General features: G+C 45.2%; 1 protein-coding gene across 3 annotated transcripts in view; it reads right to left on the bottom strand.

The window, feature by feature from the left end:
• The window catches only part of ZMYND8 (zinc finger MYND-type containing 8), a 106,684-nt gene extending 88,197 nt beyond the window's left edge, over window positions 1-18,487 (bottom strand). Inside the window, exons 1-2 of one of the 3 annotated variants that reach the window (XM_026652629.2) lie at window positions 18,390-18,487; window positions 836-906 (exon numbers count right to left, since the gene is read on the bottom strand). In XM_026652629.2, the coding sequence (XP_026508414.1) occupies window positions 836-906; window positions 18,390-18,403 (85 nt within the window). In that variant the 5' untranslated portion in view covers window positions 18,404-18,487. Of the gene's footprint in view, window positions 1-835; window positions 907-15,714; window positions 15,780-17,296; window positions 17,391-18,389 lie in introns of those variants that run through there. The other 2 variants (XM_026652631.2, XM_026652630.1) reach the window with 2 other exon arrangements.
• Window positions 18,488-18,732: the final 245 nt, after the last annotated feature.

The raw sequence follows: 18,732 nt of genomic DNA, 5'->3' as shown, positions 1-18,732 counted from the left end.
AGCAATGAAAAGAAACAAAAATTAGGAAAATTTAGTGAATTTTCCTAATTTTTGTTTCTTTTCATTGCTGCTAACAGTTCAGCTTTTGGAGAGCTGTAGGGCCAAAATTTTTATATATATAAAAGAACATGGATGGCCTGAGCCAGGGTTTCAAAATCCATAGAGCAGTCAGACACTTTCGGCTACACTTCTCTAGTTACAAACTATAGAAATGATGGAGATTTTCAGTTCTCTAGAATTCTGCAGCCTGCCCTGGCTTCCTGTCAGGATAATCAATGCATATTTCAGGGGTTCTTGAAATTATTCATGCTCATGAGACCAATTTTTGTAGAAAGGGCAAATTTCATGTTCCCTGTTTATTTTTAGTGAAGTTATGATTAAACATTTTTGAGACATGCTGACATCTTTTCTTTTTTAATCCCTTTTTGCCATTCCAAATTTAAGATGACTTCCAAGGGAAACCAGGCACGGTGAGTAGGGAAGACCACAAGAAGCTGACACATTTTGAAAGTCTGGATCAAATTTTGATTATTGGAAGATCATAAGTCAAAAGGAAATTAATGTTCTCAGACACAATGTATTCAGAATAATATACCTGATAAAACCAGGGGATAATCCATACCCCAATTCAAATACAATATTTTTTTTAAAAAAAACAAAGAATTAGAGAAAGGAGATTTTTCCATTAATTAAGCCAATATGCATTTAAGAATTCGTGTTTTCAGTCTAGTTAGTTGCATTACAGATCACAGATTGCATTGCTGATTTTAAACAAAGAAGTCCAGTTTCCTCCTGTGCTCTGGAATACAGATAAAGTACACTTTTCCTCACTCACCTTTGGATCGAGTGGAGATATCCATCCCCTCCACCACCTCCTGCTCTGCCTTTATTTCCTCTTCAGCCAAGCTACAGGAGTTAGAAAGAAATTTAGAATATATTATTTTCATATTTAGGTTCATGCATAAAAGCTTGAAGTGACACTGTCAAATACTTATGGCCAGAAATCTAATATAACTTTAAAGGTCCATTCTCAAGTGGAGTATACACTATCTGAACACAGAGGGAATTTATCTTGCCTCTGATATACAGGGTATTTACCCAAATTTCACTCATTCATTTTAATGTGAGTTAGTCTTCCAACATCTATGGGAGATTATTTATATAGCATCATAAATGTGAATGATAGTTGATAGACAAGTAGGTGACAGGGCTCCTGTCCCAAAGAGTTTATAATCTAAGGTCCAAATCCTATAAACTGTATGGACAGACTCCTGCATATGTTAGCACCTCACTAACTTCACAGAGTGAAGAGATCTTTCTCTGCAGAACAGCTTGCAGGATTAGGGCCTAACATGTAATTTTACAGACAAGGATTAAAATTTAGGATTTTAAAATTAGGCTCTACAATCTGAAAAAAATCAATTGTGTAATTCACCTCCATGCAACTCTACCAATAATAGCAATGGCAGGAGATATAGGGTACGTCTTCACTACCCACCGGATCGGCGGGTAGTAATCGATCTATCGGGGATCAATTTATCGCGTCTCGTCTAGACGCGATAAATCGATGCCCGAACGCGCTTCCCGTCGACTCCGGAACTCCACCAGAGCGAGAGGCGGAAGCGGAGTCCACAGGGGAGCCGCAGCTGTCGATCCTGCGCCGTGAGGACCCGAGGTAAATCGATCTAAGATATGTCAACTTCAGCTAAATTATTCTCGTAGCTGAAGTTGCGTATCTTAGATCGATCTCCCCCCCTAGTGTAGACCAGTCCATAGTGTAGACAGAATACAGGTGTTTTTACCACCATGTCATTCATCCCTAACCAGGCACTTCTACAGTATTCAGAGTAAGATTGGATGACAAGGTAGTACATGACAAGGTAGTACAAACACCTCTGACCTGCCTGCATTATAACTTCCACATTGGTATCACTAATGGAGAAATATGGATATAAATTTTGCCAGTTTAGATGAAGCTGTGGAGGGAAGGTAATTAATAAGACCATCCAGTTGCACAAAAAAAACGGTTACTCACCTTTTTGTAACTGTTTTTCTTCGAGAGGTGTTGTTCATGTCCATTCCAAGCAGGTGTGTGCGCGCCGCGTGCATGCCAGCTGGAAGATTTTACTATAGCAGCGTCCGTAGGGTTGGCTTCGGCACCCCCTGGAGTGGCGCCTCCATGGCGCTGTATATAGGGGCCAGCCGACCCTCCATCCCCTCAGTTCCTTCTTGCCGACACTCCGACAGAGGGGCAGGAGGGTGGGTATTGGAATGGACATGAACACCTCTCAAAGAACAACAGTTACAGAAAGGTGAGTAACCATTTTTTCTTCTTCGAGCGATTGTTCATGTCCATTCCAAGCAGGTGACTCACAAGCTCGAACCTAGGTGGTGGGGTCGGAGGTCACTGCAGACTGGAGTACTGCGCGGCCAAAGGCTGCATCATCTCTGGCCTGGTGCGTGATGGCATAGTGTGCCGTAAAAGTGTGGATTGAGGACCACGTGGCCGCTCTACAAATTTCCTGCGTCGGGACCTGGGCCAGGAACGCAGCAGAAGAGGCCTGTGCTCTTGTGGAGTGGGCCGTGATAGGCGGGGCTGGTATGTTAGCCCGACTGTAGCATTCCCGGATACAGGTTTTGATTCAAGAGGAGATCCGCTGTGACAAGACCAGGAGCCCCTTCATCCTGTCGGCCACTGCAACGAAAAGTTGGGTTGATTTCCTGAAGGGTCTTGTCCTTTCAACGTAGAACGCGAGGGCCCTGCGAACGTCCAGGGAATGCAGCCTACGCTTCTTAGCCGAGGAATGCGGTTTCGGATAGAACACTGGGAGAAAAATGTCTTGCCCCACGTGAAATGGGGAAACCACCTTAGGAAGGAACGCTGGGTGCGGCCTGAGTTGGACCTTGTCTTTGTGGAAGACGGTGTATGGAGGTTCGGATGTCAGTGCTCTGAGTTCCGACACCCTCCGGGCTGATGTGATAGCCACCAAGAACGTGACCTTATATGAAAGATATAACAGCGAGCACAAAGCCAGCAGCTCGAAGGGGGGCCCTGTGAGAACGGACAGGACCAAATTGAGGTCCCAAGCAGGGACAGGTTGACGAATGTGCGGGAACAATCTGTCAAGGCCCTTGAGGAATCGTCCAACGAGTGGTCCGCAAACACTGAGGTACCCCCCACTCCAGGGTGGAATGCAGAGATTGCAGCAAGGTGTACTCGAACCGAAGAGAGGGAGAGTCCCAGGTGTCTCAGATGTAGCAAATAGTCCAATATGAGAGGGACCGGGGCGAGCAAGGGAGCCTGACCCCGTTGTGTGGCCCAGAGGGAGAAGAGCTTCCACTTGGCCAAGTACGTGGTCCTTGTTGAGGGTTTCCTGCTACCAAGAAGGACCTGCCTGACCTGATGAGAGCATTGCATCTCCACGGGGTTTAGCCATGGAGCATCCAGGCTGTGAGGTGGAGCAACTCCAGGTTCAGGTGACGCAGGCGACCCTGATCCTGAGTGATCAAGTCCGGGAGTAGGGGCAACCTGAGGGGCACCCATATAGACATATGCAGGAGCGACGTGTATCAGTGCTGGCGCGGCCACGCCGGCGCTATCAGGATGACACGAGCATGATCTCCGCGGGCTTTGAGGATTACTCTGTGAACCATAGGAATCGGGGGGGAAGGCGTAAAACAGCCCGTCTGTCCAAGAGAGGAGGAAGACATCCGTTAGAGACCCCGGACTGCGTCCCATGAGGGAGCAGAATTGGCGACACTTCCTGTTCTCTCTGGAGGCGAACACGTCCACCTGGGGATGACCCCAGAGCCAGAAAATTGAGAGTACTATGTCCCAGCGAATACACCACTCGTGACCTTGGAACGAGCGGCTGAGGGCGTCTGCAAGCCTGTTCTGCATCCCCGGGAGGTAGGATGCTGTCAGGTGAATTACGTTCTGTACGCAAAAGTCCCATAATGCGAGGGCTTCCCGGCACAGGGGAGAGGAGCGAGCGCCACCCTGTTTGTTGCTATAGAACATCGTTGGAGTGTTGTCCGTGAGGACAGAAACGCACCTGCCCTCTAGCTGGGATTTGAAGGCTATGCATGCGAGGCGCACCGCTCGTAATTCCCTGACATTGATGTGTAATGAAAGGTCTTCTCGTGACCAAAGGCCTTGGGTCCTGAGGTCGCCCAGATGTGCACCCCATCCCACATCCGATGTGTCCGTTACCAGGGATAGGGAGGGCTCGGGGCCGAGGAAAGGCACTCCATCCCAGACCTCCCGCGGGTCGAGCCACCATTGGAGGGAGTCCAACGCTGGCCGAGGCAGCGTCACCACTATTCTAGGGAATCCCTGACCGGCCGATACACCCTTGCCACCCAGGACTGGAGTGGACGCAGTCTGAGTCTGGCGTGGCTCACCACATAGGTACATGCTGCCATGTGCCCTAGCAACTTGAGGCAATTTCTTGCTGTGGTGGTCGGGTAATGGAGGCCAAGAATAATGTTGGACATAGTCTGGAACCTGGCCTCTGGGAGGTATGCTCTGGCATGTGTCGAGTCCAGAACCGCCCCTATAAATTCAATTCTTTGGGTCGGAGAAAGTGTGGACTTGGCCTCGTTCAGCAAGAGGCCGAGGTCGAGGAAGGTCTGCCTGATGAAGACCACCTGAGCCTCCACCTGTGCCTTGGCACGGCCCTTGATGAGCCAATCGTCCAGGTAGGGAAACACCTGAATACCCTGCTTGCGCAGGAAGGCTGCCATGACTGTCATGCACTTTGTGAAGACCCTTGGGGCTGCTGACAGTCCAAAAGGAAGAACCGTAAACTGTAGATGGGCGTTGCCCACGACAAATCTGAGGTAACGCCTGTGCTGAGGGATTATTGGAATGTGAAAGTATGCGTCCTTTAAGTCGAGGGCGGCATACCAGTCTCCTGGTTCCATGGAAGGTATGATGGAGGACAGGGAGACCATGCGGAACTTGAGCTTCTTTACAAACTTGTTGAGACGCCGCAAGTCCAAAATAGGTCTGAGGCCCCCCCTTCGCTTTCGGTATTAGGAAATATCGGGAATAGAAGCCCCTGCCCCTGAGCTCCTGAGGAATCTCCTCTACTGCCCCGGCTGCGAGGCGGGACTGTACTTCCTGAATTAGAAGTTGCTTGTGAGAGAGGTCGCTGAAGAGGGACAGGGAGGGGGGGCTGGTGGGGCAGGAGGGAGGAGAACTGGATAGAATATCCCCTTTCTACCGTGCGAAGCAACCAACTGTCCGATGTGATCCGGGCGCACGCACGATAGAAGGGGGACAGACGTGACGAAAAGGTAAGGTTGGTACGATCCAGAGTTCTGACCGGTAGGTCGTCCTCGACTGGGCCATCAAATGGTGGTCTAGGCCCCTGTGGAGGCCTTGGCTGGGCAGATGACTGGCTGGAGGGCTGCTGTTGTTGCCTCCTTCTGCCTGTCCTTGCCCTTCTGCACAATGCGTCCACGCAATTTTGAGGCTGGTACGGCTGTGGGGCCTGTGGCGGCCTGAACTGCCTACGCTGAATGACCGGGGTGTGTAGGCCTAGTGAGCGAAGGGTAGCCCGTGAATCCTTTAGGCTATGTAGCCTCTTATCTGTCTTCTCCGAGAAGAGCATGGGCCCTTCGAAAGGGAGGTCTTGAATTGTCTGTTGGACCTCATGTGGGAGGCTTGAAACTTGAACCCAGGCTCCCCTCCTCATGACCAGACCAGTCGCCAGCGTGTGTGAGGCTGAATCAGCCGCGTCCAAGGCTGCCTGGAGGGAAGCTCGGGTAATCAATTTTCCCTCTTCGACCAGGGCTGAAAACTCGGTTCGTGATTCCTGGGAAAGGAGATCAGCGAACCTAGACAAAGCCGAGCACGTGTTGTGTCCATACCGGCTCACTATGGCCTGCTGATTGGCTATGCACAACTGCAGACCCCCTGTCGAATACACCTTTTGCCTGAACAGGTCCAACTTCTTGGCCTCTCTATTTTTTGGCGTAGCTCCCTGGAACCCTTGGCGCTTCCTCTTGTTGGCTGCATCTACTACTAGGGAGTCCGGGGGAGGGTGTGTATAAAGATGTTCATAGCCCTTGGATGGAACAAAATATCACCTCTCAGTCCTTTTAGCCGTGGGGGCTAATGAGTCTGGCGTCTGCCACAAGGTGCGGGTTGTGTCCGCAATGGTCTTTATGAGAGGCAGGGCTACCCTGGATGGACCCGACGGGGTCAGGATGTCCACCACAGGATCAGTATCTACCTCGATCTCCTCCGTTTGGATCGAGAGGCTCTGGGCTGCTCGCGTAAGCAGCTGTTGGAGGATCCTATTGTCCTCCAGAGCAGGTGCCGCTGACGTTCCCGCCACTGCCTCATCCTCTTCCTCGCCGGAGGAGATCCCCTGAAGAGGGCCTTCTTCTATACCCTCCTCCTCTACCAGGGCCTGCGGCACACGGTACTCAGGCTGCGCGGCCGGTGCGGGTTCAGGATGCGGCACCGCGGCCGGTACCAGGGTCGACACCGAACGACGAGGCGTGCTGGGCGGCGCCTATGGCGTTGGGAGCATGGTCCCTGTCGGTGCCAGTACCTGACTAGGCGGTGCCGTGTCCTGTTGTGGCACACTCCTGTCAGACTGTGGTGCCGGTGGTGGGGGCATTAGCGGCAGGGCCACCGACGTCAAGGAGACCGATGCGGCTCGTGAGCGGGGTCCATACACCTGACCCACTGACTGGTGGTAGGCCCAGGGCGTCCAGAACGGCCACTGGGGGGGGGGCGGTTGCCACTGTTGCTGCCACTGCGGTGGGTACGGCTGGGCACTCGCACGCGAGGACGATCGTCTGCTCCTCAATCTATTGGAGTGGTACGAGTCCGCCTCCGAGTCAGAGGTCTCCGAGTACGAGGACATCGGAGGGGCGGTACCCACTGTTGCCAGGGCCCGGTGCCGCCTGCCCGGAGAAAGTTCCCTCTGCGTCGGTGCCGCTGGGGCGGCGCAGTGTGGGAAGTGCGGCGATAGCATTGCCGGTTTGCCCCGAGATTGTAACTGGGGTCGAGCTGTATCCGGAGGTTCTCTCCACCGGTGCGGCAACGCTGGCACCGGGAGGCTCAAGAGGTCTGAGGCAGCCTCGAACACATCCGGCGTCGATGGGAGGCGCACCTCCTCTATAATGTCCAGGGATCTAGGCCTGTCCGGACTCAACAGTACCCTCTCCGGGGTGGGAGTCAACGGGATAGCCGAATGGGTCTGCGGCGTGGCCTGTCCCGCAGCACTCGTGGACGGCGCCGGCCCCTTAGGGTCCTGGCAGGGGGAATGTTCCCTCACCGGCCTCTTCTTTTTAACTGGCACTGGCGATGGTGAGCGATGTCGCACCGAGGCCGATTTCTTGTGTGCCGACTCTCTCCAGTGCCGGGGTTTGGAGGCTTTGGCCTCACGACTTATCGCCGGTGCCGGGGCACTGCACACCGAGGATGAAGTGCTGGGTGCCGGGTCGGCAGGCCCCGGATCCAATTGTGGCCGCAGGGCCGCTTCCATTAGGAGGACTTTAAGTCTCTGCTCTCTATCTTTGAGAGTCCTGGGGCAAAATGCCCTGCAGATACTGCACCTGTCTCTTTGGTGGCTCTCCCCGAGGCACCTTAAGCACGAAGAGTGCGGGTCACTCTTCGGCATGAATTTCCCGCACTCCCTGCAGAGTTTGAACCCTGAGGACCCGGGCATGCCCCAGTGGGGGGACGAAAACGTTGGGGAAAGCCCCCCCACAGCTATCTATCTAAACTAACACTAAACTAACAAACTAACTGTTTACAACTAGGACGGAACACTGCATGATTGCTGAAGAGCAAGCGAAGTTCCAGCTAGCCGTCACCGGCGGTAAGAAGGAACTGAGGGGGTGGAGGGTCGGCTGGCCCCTATATACAGCGCCATGGAGGCGCCACTCCAGGGGGTGCCGAAGCCGACCCTACGGATGCTGCTAGAGTAAAATCTTCCTGCTGGCGTGCACGCGGCGCACACACACCTGCTTGGAATGGACATGAACAATCACTCGAAGAAGAATCTCCAGTTTTGAGATTTGGCTGTGGTGTACAGACAAACCAAGGAAAAATCCTAATAAATACATTTTCAAGATATTGTTGTGCAGCTGAAAGTCAGCAGACTAACACATCATCCAAGATTTTGAAAACTGTGCTCATTTAAATCCATCTAGCACTGAAAACAATGTTGTATACTATCACCACTATCATGGGTGGTACATGTGCTTTGCTTTTCTGTAAGAAATGCTGTATTTGTTTTTTTTCTCTCTCTCTCTTTTTAATAAGATTAATCTTTTAAAGTGGCCCACCAAATTGGAATAAGAAGCATATTGTATATAATAATGTGAAGATATAATAACAGGTGCTATTTCTGTCACTATTATATTTACATTATTATATACAATATGCTTCTTATTCCAATTTGGTGGTGGCTTGCCAGTAGGAGAATAAGGTGGTGATCTCTGCTTTCAAAAAGGTTGATCCAGGTTCAGATTTGCTTTGGGCCATGTGAATCTTTAATAGTCTCAGTCAAATTTCCCATGGTCATTTGTCCAGATCACAAAACCTACATACAATTTGGCATAACAGGAAAAAAGAAAGGTAGTGGGGGGCCACTGTAAGTCAGACCTGTCTCCTTCTGTCCACACTAAAATCTCAGCTTGTCTCTCTGATTAGTAGCTACAGTATCTAGACATCAGCTTGAGCTTAATGTAAAAATTCTCACCCCTCACCTCCAACCCACTCTGCTACCTTCTTTCTCCATCACTGTGGACATCACCACCAATCTGCACATTTTATTCAACTCAGACCTCTCTCTAGGTCATCGCATCCAGGCTATGTCTCAATCTTGACCATTCTTTTTGCCTAATGTCTCTAAAAAAAGGCCTTTCAATTCCATCCACACAGCTAAAACTCTCATCCAGGCTCTCATCATCTTGCATCTGAATTATTTTAATATCCTTTTCTCAGGCCTCACCAAGTGCAATCTTGCTCATTCATATCCTCAGAATGTTGTTGCAAAGATCATTTTCCTAGCTCGTTGCTTTGACTGCATCACTCCTCTTTGCATCGCTTCACTTGCCCCTACTTCTCTACCACATCAAACAGAAGCTATTTGTCTTTACTTTCAAGGCCCATCACAGCCTACCCCACCCTACCTAGCATCTCTTTCAATACTGAAATGTCAAGTGTCGCCTCTGATTGGCCCATAATAGCTTCTATTACCCACATGTTAAATGTTCAAACATGCACCTTCATGCTTTCTCCCATGCTGCCCCTCAGGACTGGGAGGAGCTTCCCATAAACATCTGCAAAGCTACCTCATTATCCTCCTTCAAATCCTTCCTTAAAACAATCTTCTTCCACAATGCCAACAAAAAAACTTGACAATGGTTAGACCACAGTTGTACTGAGGTCACTGCCTAACATGTTAACAAATACTGTCTCTTTGTTTCATTGTACTCTCCCGTCAGTCTGTCTGCATCCATCTATTGCAGAGGTGGGCAAACTATGGCCTGTGGGCCACATCCGGCCACGGGACCATCTTGCCTGGCCCTTGAGCTCCCGGCCGGGGATGCTAGCCCCCGGCCCCTCCCCTGCTGTCCCCCCTTCCCGCAGCCTCAGCTCACCGTGCCACCAGAGCTCTGGGCGGCGTGGCTGTCTCTGGCCGGGTGGCGCAGCTGCCAGTCCTGCTGATCTGAGTGGCATGGTAAGGGGCGGGGAGCGGGGGTTGGATAAGGGGCAGGAAGTCCTGGGGGGTAATCAGGGGACAGGGAGCAGGGGGTGGTTGGATGGGGCGGAGGTTCTGGGGGGGTGGGGTTGGATAGGCGTGGGAGTCCTGGGGGGCCTGTCAGGGGGTGGGGGGGTGGATAGGGGGCGGGACAGTCAGGGGCTTAGGGGCGGGGGGTCCCGGGAGGGGGCAGTCAGGGGACAAGGAGCAGGGGTGTTAGATGGGTTGGGGGTTCTGAGGGGGGGCAGTCAGGGGGCGGGAAGTGGGAGGGGGCGGATAGGGGGCAGGGGCCAGGCTATTTGGGGAGGCACAGCCTTCCCTACCCAGCCCTCTATACAGTTTCAGAACCCCGATGTGGCCCTCAGGCCAAAAAGTTTGCCCATCCCTGATCTATTGTCTTAGACTGTAAGTGGCTTGGGGAAGGGACTGTCTTTTTGTTCTGTGTTTGTACAGCCCTTAGCACAATAGGATTCTGGTCCAAGACTAGGGCTCCTAGGTGTCATGATAATACAAATAATAATAAAGAATATAGAGGAACTGTGTATGAGTCATAACTAGAAAAACAGATGTTGGAGGGCAATAAAAAGGTATACTAGCAAAGGCTTCCTAGAGATGTCCCTGACTGTCCATCAGAAGTGAGATGTATTGGCATATGTGGACCAAAGACTGCAACAGCAAGGATACTGTTGGTCAGTACTGGCATGTATAAGAGTTCTAGCTGTCTCTAGCTAATGCTATCAAGTTTTTTACATTCACAAAAACATAAGATCTTTGTACCCTTTTAAAAAGGTGTAAGGCCATGTCTACACTACCATTTTGTCAGCAAAATTTCTGTCGCTCAGGAGTGTGAAAAAACCATCTTCCTGAGCGACATAAGTTATGCCGGCATAAGTGGTACTGTGCATAGTGCTTCTCCTACTGACATAGCTATTGCTGCTTCTTGGGGGTGGATTAATTATGTCGACGGAAGAGCTCTCTCCTGTCTGCATAGAGTGGCTACACGAGAGATCTTACAGTGGCGCAGATGCATTGGTATAGCTGTGCCACTGTAAGCTCTCCAGTGTAGACATAGCCTGAATGTTTTGGTGCATCAATAAAAACAAGAAAAATATTCTTTCTAAATGTTTCCAAGTAGAACAAAATATCTTGACTTGACATGTCTCTGTTGTGTACTATAAAGGTGATGTCTGATGACAGTTTCTCTCTTAAGATCTGAAGATCAATAGAACATTCTGAATGCTGAAATGAATTCACTACTTGATAGAATCGTTTTGCATTTTTGTTAAATATATTTATACTTCTATTTTACTTTAACTGAAAACAAACTTTAACAAATACCTGCTGCATCATACATGGACTGCTGGCAGAAATGAAATTATGTATGGTCAAGCCCTAGAGAATAGGATGTATTTTTTTCCTTAATGGATACTAACAATTCATCCCTCTCGATAAGAAGCACCCCAAATACTAAAATTTAAATAAAAACTCACAAGATCCTGAGCAATGAAGAAAACACTGACTTGCTGCTGAACAAAATTCAAAGTATGAGGAAAACAGAAATGAAGTATAAATGTATTAATATAACTATGGAAGACATTTAAAGATTCACAGTAATGAAGTGACTTAAGAGATGTCTTGCCTTATTTGGCTTGTTGCAGGACATTACAGCTCACATAGACAATCACTCTGCTGGCTGGGGTGTATGTGAAAATTTGCAGCTAGTTTAGGGTAACTTTTTCCAGAATTTATGGATCTTTTAAGCTTTGTGCCTTCTGCCGCAACAAGCAGTATTCTGAACGTGCTTTAAGCATCATAACCTTCCAATCTCAGTAATCTCACCAGCAGCTTTTCCTCAGCAAAGGATTTCAAGTGCAATAATTCAATGACAGCAAGCTCTTAGGGACAAGTATCCTACTGTTTCCCATAGCAAAAAAGGGAGGAAAAGAAAAAGAAAAATCTTTGCATCAATATAAATGCAAACAAAGAGCCAGTATTATAGGAACACACAGTAACTGGGAGATGAGACTAGACCATCACATAGACACATCACATTTTGAAAAGACCTCATTTCTGCAGTACTGATTGCTTTTGTTATTTCATTTTTGTTCCAATCAGATGCATTACTATTATGTATAACTAAGAATATGATAGTTTGGGGTTCTGTATCAGAAATGATAGTGGCATATACTCCATTAAGTAGATAGCTGAGTACAATATTTATCTTAGTCATTCTGAAACTAACTCTTATTTCCTTGACAAAACAAACAGAACATATTATAAAAAACTAGTAACTGAAACATACACTTAGTCAATTAACAATGAAATTGGCAAAAACATGTATTAATCATTTAAGACCTGTCATACCTGTATTGACGGGGTTGTTATAAAAATGAAATTAAGTCACCAAAAATGTTAAAATAAAACCAAACTCATTTCACACAAACTATTTTTAGACATGTGTGATTACGGGGGGTTGGGGCTCAGGTTCTCTTTCTTGGGGAGAAGCTGGAGGAGAGGAGGGAAAAAGGGAAGGTTACAAATAAGACTTATTTCTACCTAACAGAAAAATGCATTATTAAGTTAACTGAATAATGCTTTCCTTTATTAACATAAAAGAGAGTTATTCACTTATGCAATTCAAATTGTTAATTTCCTACAATTAAATAAACTGTTCTACAAAGGAAGATCTCCCCTTTATTAGTAATATTTATCTCAAAATGTACATATGTAAAAATATCTAAAAATATCTACACCTGCGCTTAACCTATGGTAACTACAGAGAATAATTAAAAAGTTGCAGATGAACTACTGCACCTTGACATTTAACCAAGAAAATCTGATGGATATGGAAAACCACCTAGAACAGCCCATGCCCACATGCACAATATTCTCAGTCTACATATGGGAATTATTTTAAGCCCAAGAACCATACATTTATGGAAGTCTTTTTCCCCCTTTAATTAAAAAAATACTGCTTTAAGACCATAAGAACTAATATTAAATTTTATCCTAAAGATAATTCCTGCTTCCTTTAGATCACACTTGTTTGTAACAAATATAAATCATGATTTCAAAAAACTGCATTCAATAAAAATTGAAAAAAATATTAGCATGCCATTGCTGAATAAATAGCAGCTTTGTATAAGCACTCACCTATAACAGTCTCTTACTCATCGGTAGCTATGCTATTTATGCAGGATTCTTAAAATGGCGTCTGGCAGCACTGCACTGCCTCATTCCTGTACTGTAGCTAAAATGGTAGCAGTTTATTCAATAACTATATCTCTTGTTTAAACAGCAGTGCTATTTTTGAAGCAATCATCTAAATATCAGAAATGGTAAAGGATGACAAAGGGGACACCTGATATCCAAATGTTTAACTAGAAATGCACAAGATTGGGAGTTTTGTGAAGTCACAGGTTACTAAGGAAATTGTTCAATTTTAGATTCAGTCTTCAGTGTGAATCTCCTTAATTTGATGTTTTATTATTCTGAGTCCCCTGCAAAATGCCCACCTTGTACTAAGTAATTGAAATAATGTAAATAGTGCTTGTTCAACTGTACAGATAGGGCAACAATTAGGCTAGGTACCTATGCCAAAATGTAATACCCGATTTTTATTTTATTCTATTTCACACATTTAGGATATTCTAAACAAATCTATTCTATACAATATGCATTTAAAATAGCTTAGCACAAGGGGAAAGAAACATGTAAAAACGATGTGGTATCGTTCAAATCTCTCTCAAAATGGGAGATATACAGCTGAGGCCCAATCAATATATATAGGATATTTATAGGCTTAGACCTCCAAAATACACAGGCACAGTTTGGGAATGTTTGTAAATAAAGGTCAGTGCTATCTATATTAATGCTGCTAGTATAATGCCTATCACACGCTTTTAATCTCACTGTGAGACACACAGATACTATGACAATTGGCAATAGTTATAAGACTGACAACTTCAATCTGTGGCAAAGTACATGAAACTCAGCTCATATGCACTACACTTCCAAACTGGATATGAAAGTGGACACATGATTTCTATTAACAATAGAAATATTTTCTAAATCCAGTTTGAGAGGTCAGGCTAACAGCCTAGTGCAGTGGTGCCCAAACTTTTCCTATCGCAGTCCCCTTACCAGTAATGGAATCTGTCTGCACCCCGCCTCCATTACTGCACAGCCAAGGTGTCCTTGGCAGAGGAGCTTGGGCTGAAGGAGGAGCGGAGAGGGCGAGGGGGCAGAACTGGGGATGTGGGAGGAGCTGGGGCTAGAGGTGGAGCTGGCCTTGGGGCAGAGGGAATCAGGGCAAAGCTGGGGGCAGAGTGGAGTTCTGGCTGGGGCTGGGCTGGGGGTGGAGTGAGGCTGCGGCTGGGGGCACAGCTGGGCTGGGAGGCGCTCCCTCCTCAGGGGGCTGGCCAAGGCCCCGCACCCCCCCCCAAAAAAAACGTTCCTTCATGTCCCCCTAGGGGGTCATGCCCCACAGTTTGGGGATCACTGGCCTAGTGGATAATACTATGCACTGTTATGTGAGTGCCCATGTTTGGGTGCAACTTCAGAAACCTCAAGGTGCCATCTGTGGCTCCAAAGTGATACAAAGTGTTCCATGTGGAAAAAGAAACAGGATGCAGTCTTTACTGAGACTTATCAGCCCTTGTTGATGATTCTGGATTGGCACCAGTCTTTAAGTGCCTTGCTCTACCACTTCCCACCTGTTGGATGAACATGGCTACTAAAGCCTGGTCCAAACTACAGGGTTAGATCAATGTACGCTGCCATGCATCGACCTAGCTGTGGAAGTGTCTTCACTTAAATTTGGCTCCTGCTGATGTAAGTGCCTCTCTACACCTATTTAATAACACCACCTCCCCAAGCCACGTAGACTCATGCTCGATTTAATTAGGTTGACGCAGTGTCAGTGTAGAGACTGCATTGCTAACATCAACTATTACTGGCTTTCAGGAGCCTACCCACAACGCCTCAACTGACAATACAATTGATACAAGCGCTCCTGGTGAGGATGCGCATTGCTGACACAAGGAGCCAAGTGTGCATGCACACAAGCAATTTAATAACTGTGGTGGCTGTATGCCGACATAAGTCAGTTAGGTTGACATAATTTTGTAGTGTAAACACAGACTAAAGTTTAAGAAAAAAGAAAGCAAGCAAGAAAGAAGTGGGATTATACACTGGCAAGCAGCCCAGAGAGAAAAGGTAGATGAAGCCAGTGGACACTAACATGGAGGAGCTAAATTTACATACTAATTTTTGTACTGTGAAGGTGAAAGTCCCTTTAGCATATGCTTCTTCCAAGATCAGTGAAGTGGGGGGAAGCCTATTTTTACTCAGATGCCTGAGGGAGAGAGGAAAAGAAATCAGATTTGAAGTTATTTGTACTTTGCATCATTTCCTTATGGATATGCTAAATATTGTCACCAGTTTCAAAAAGTCACTCATTTTTCCCTAGCACTACTTAACTCCCAGCTAAAATAGTTTGCCTACAAAGTATGAAAGGGACATGTGGCTTTTAAAAAGCTATTGTTTTCATCCTTATTATAATCCAGATCACTCTTCTGTTTCTCCCCATTACATTCTTTGTATAGCTAATTACAAAAGTAACTGGATGTTGCCACTAAATAATAATGGCTAATCATATTAATCCTGGACAAGTAAAATAACTCTTTAGTTGCTAGAAAATTTAAAGAGCAATTATACGATTAATTCCTAGTTACACCAGAACAATGGCCACCTTCTACAAATGGTATATACCTCAACTACATTGCTTCATGCATGTTCAGTGTAATTGTAAAATGAACAAGAATCAGCCCTGTAAAATCTTGTCTAGAAGGGGTACATGCTTTTTCCCTGTCTCCGTCTCTTAAACAAAACCCCACACCCCATCTGGCCTGAACATTAGAAAAACAGCACACAGTGTTTCCTATTATGCAATCTATAACAGTGAGTGATAGCATCATACCTTGACAAAGCACCAAAAATACATGAAATTCTTCAGCTTAGCTGAATTTGCTTTACTTAGATGGAACAAAGATGGTAGAAATTTCCAGAAGGCCTTTCTCAGTCTTGCCACTGCAATTGTCAATCTTTAACCTACACTCTGTTTCTATTGGCTCAAGTACTCCATGGAGCAGCGTGATTGGGCTGATCTGTAAAACAACACTGCTGTCTCTACCTTGCCTCAGACATCTTGCTGCAATGCAGACATTTATTTTTTGTGAACTATAAAAGAATTATATTTGAGTGATTAAAAATAGCGAAATAAGACTCACAATGCTACGTTTCATTACACGCACAAGGGCAGCTTATACAAATATACTTCACTGTCAACAATGTGTCAGGAGGTGCAGATTTGAAACAGATCCTTGTTTAACAAAACCTGTGGGAGCCATTTTAATGCAAGCTTTTTGATTGCAGATCACTTATTCCTGCTTCCTCATATTAAATATAATATTATGCAATGTTTAAGACTCCAAACCAAATTGCTAATGTGTATATACTGTTGTTAGGAAAACTATGCCCAAATGCAATTTCTCATTTTAGCAATCAGAATAAAAACAGCATAAACTCATTATTTCTTAGCTGCATTATCACCTTTGTGTATGCTGAAAAATATATTAAGTCATATACAAGTACTATAAAAACAAGAAGCAACAGTACACTTCAGCAATGGTTTAGATTTGTGATCTGAATTAGGCATTTTTACCATATAATACTACACTTTTGGGTTTTTCCATTTTCAAGTAAGATATTAATCTTAGCAAAGAAGTAACCAGAGTTAAATGACTATGTTACAGTATGTTATCAAATCTATGGGACCCTTCTATAAAAGTTAGCATACAATGACGAGGTATAATCATTTCTAGATCCACATTAGATTTGGGTCCATTCTTAACATTGTATGGACTGGACTACGATAAAACTGTGCAAAAATTAGATCAAAAGCACCAAAGAGGATGTTTCTGATAACTGCATTGCTATGAGAAAATGTCCAGTGAAAAGCAACTTAAGATATACATACAAGTGTTACAGCTCAACTATGAAACAAAGGCACAAGGTGTTCAAAATTAGTAATAAATCAAACAAAATGTGATCTTAGGTGATATTTCATGTAATATCTAAAACACAGATTTAGGAACAAATATCCCTTTAACTGTGTAAAGTACTGAGTAAAGTACTGCTGAGTACTAGCACTTTCATTACACCTCAAAAGCCTGAGGAACAACCAAACTGTGCTCTAGCCTCCAAACATGTTAATTAAGGATCTAGGAACAAAGCGTAAGTAAAAAAAATTTCACTGGCCACAGGTAAACAGGAAGTATAAGCTTCAAGTTTAGCAGCATATTATCAGAAAAACAGTACATTCAAAAGGGAACACAGTTTACTTGAACAAGTCATTTAAAATAGATACTGATCAAAGCTTCAATTTTTTTACATGACTAGCCACTGACAGTACTTCACCTGCTGGACTAGTGGCCCCCTGTTAAAACCAAAAATTGTTAAACTATTAAAAATGTTCAGAGAGCAGCACACTGCTTACTTACCAACTGTTCAAGCAACCATCTCATTTTTCCACAGTTAAGAAGATACAACAGGCTGGCAGATTTGGGAATTGATCAAAAGGGAAATTTTTGAAACAATTACGTAGCAATAAACCAAAATCAAAATAAAGACAAAGAAAAAAAAAAGACTATAACCAAAAACGAACAACATGTAATACTGTCAAGAACCAGACATGATTTTATATCTCCTGGACTCCACAACACAGAACTGAGGCTGCTACAGTGTAAAACAAAAAGGCACAGATAAAAGGTACATACATTTATTTTAACTATGCAAGAGAAGGAAGCTAAGAGTTGAAAAATATTTTTTCTTTAAAGAATTAGGCATTTAAACAGATGTACTGCTGCATTTTATTGACCAGAAAACTAATTCTAAAACCTGCAGTTTGAGAAACTTCTTTTAAAGGAACAAAATGTTAACCATACATTGTCCTTCAGAAAGAGAAACACATTGTATTAACTACCCCTGTAAGAAAAAAGTTCAATATCCATTTCAAGTAAAGATAAGCTGCATAAAAAACATGATGCAACAGCACAATACCACCTAGGCCCAATATCTACAATCTGCCATTAGCACATTTTGCTGATGTCCAGGATTTTAAAAATCCCATATTTTCTCAGAGATAACTTAGCTTCGCTATTCCATTCACTGTTTAGAAAGGTAAACTTGCCTGTTCTGCTGTCTGCCATTATCCCTGCTTGACTCCCTGTAGGGCAGTTAAATGCATCTGCTCCCTAGCTTCCATTTTCTCTTCAGCAGGCATGTGACACAACAGACAATAGTGCTGGCAAACTGCTCAGAGACAGAAAGCTTCTTTGGAATACCAGGATCTTGATAAACTCTAAAAACACCATCCTCCTGTGAAGAAGTAGGTATGCCAAGGTTTTGCCAGTCTGCAAAATAAAGCTATGGCTAATGGCTACTAACCATGTGACCCAAGAAAGCAAATTTAAACAGTTTCAACTTAATAAAGTGCAGTGGTGTCTGTTTTGCGCAACAAATCACAGAGAATCACACTGTTAACCCACAACTCATATGTCTTAGAGAAAAAAAAATGTAAAAAGTAAAGCTTACCTCTGTGGATGCATTGTTAACACAGTGTTATGTCAATACTTATAAAACATGGAGGACAGGCTCTCAGTACTCAGACAGAAAGGGCTTGGCACTTCAGCTTGATGATCTGTCTTCCTAATAAAAGCTAATCCTGGATTGGCTACTTTGGTAAATCTGAATGTAAAGCTTCAGGGGATTGGCTGAAACACTTCCTGAGCGATTATCTTTGTGCAGCTCTGGCAAGCAGGAGCCATCCTGTGCATAGAGAAGACAGGCTAAGCTAGGCCTGTTTCAGCAAAGAAACTTAAAAAGAGGTCCTATACATGAACCCTGGTACAAAATAGTCAGATTTTCAAACAGAGGA

The sequence above is a fragment of the Terrapene carolina genome, unplaced genomic scaffold (genome assembly GCF_002925995.2).
Source record: "Terrapene carolina triunguis isolate 2854851 unplaced genomic scaffold, T_m_triunguis-2.0 Scaffold130, whole genome shotgun sequence".
In the NCBI taxonomy this organism is placed as follows: Eukaryota; Metazoa; Chordata; order Testudines; family Emydidae; genus Terrapene; species Terrapene triunguis.
This window is presented reverse-complemented; position numbering and strand designations above follow the sequence as displayed.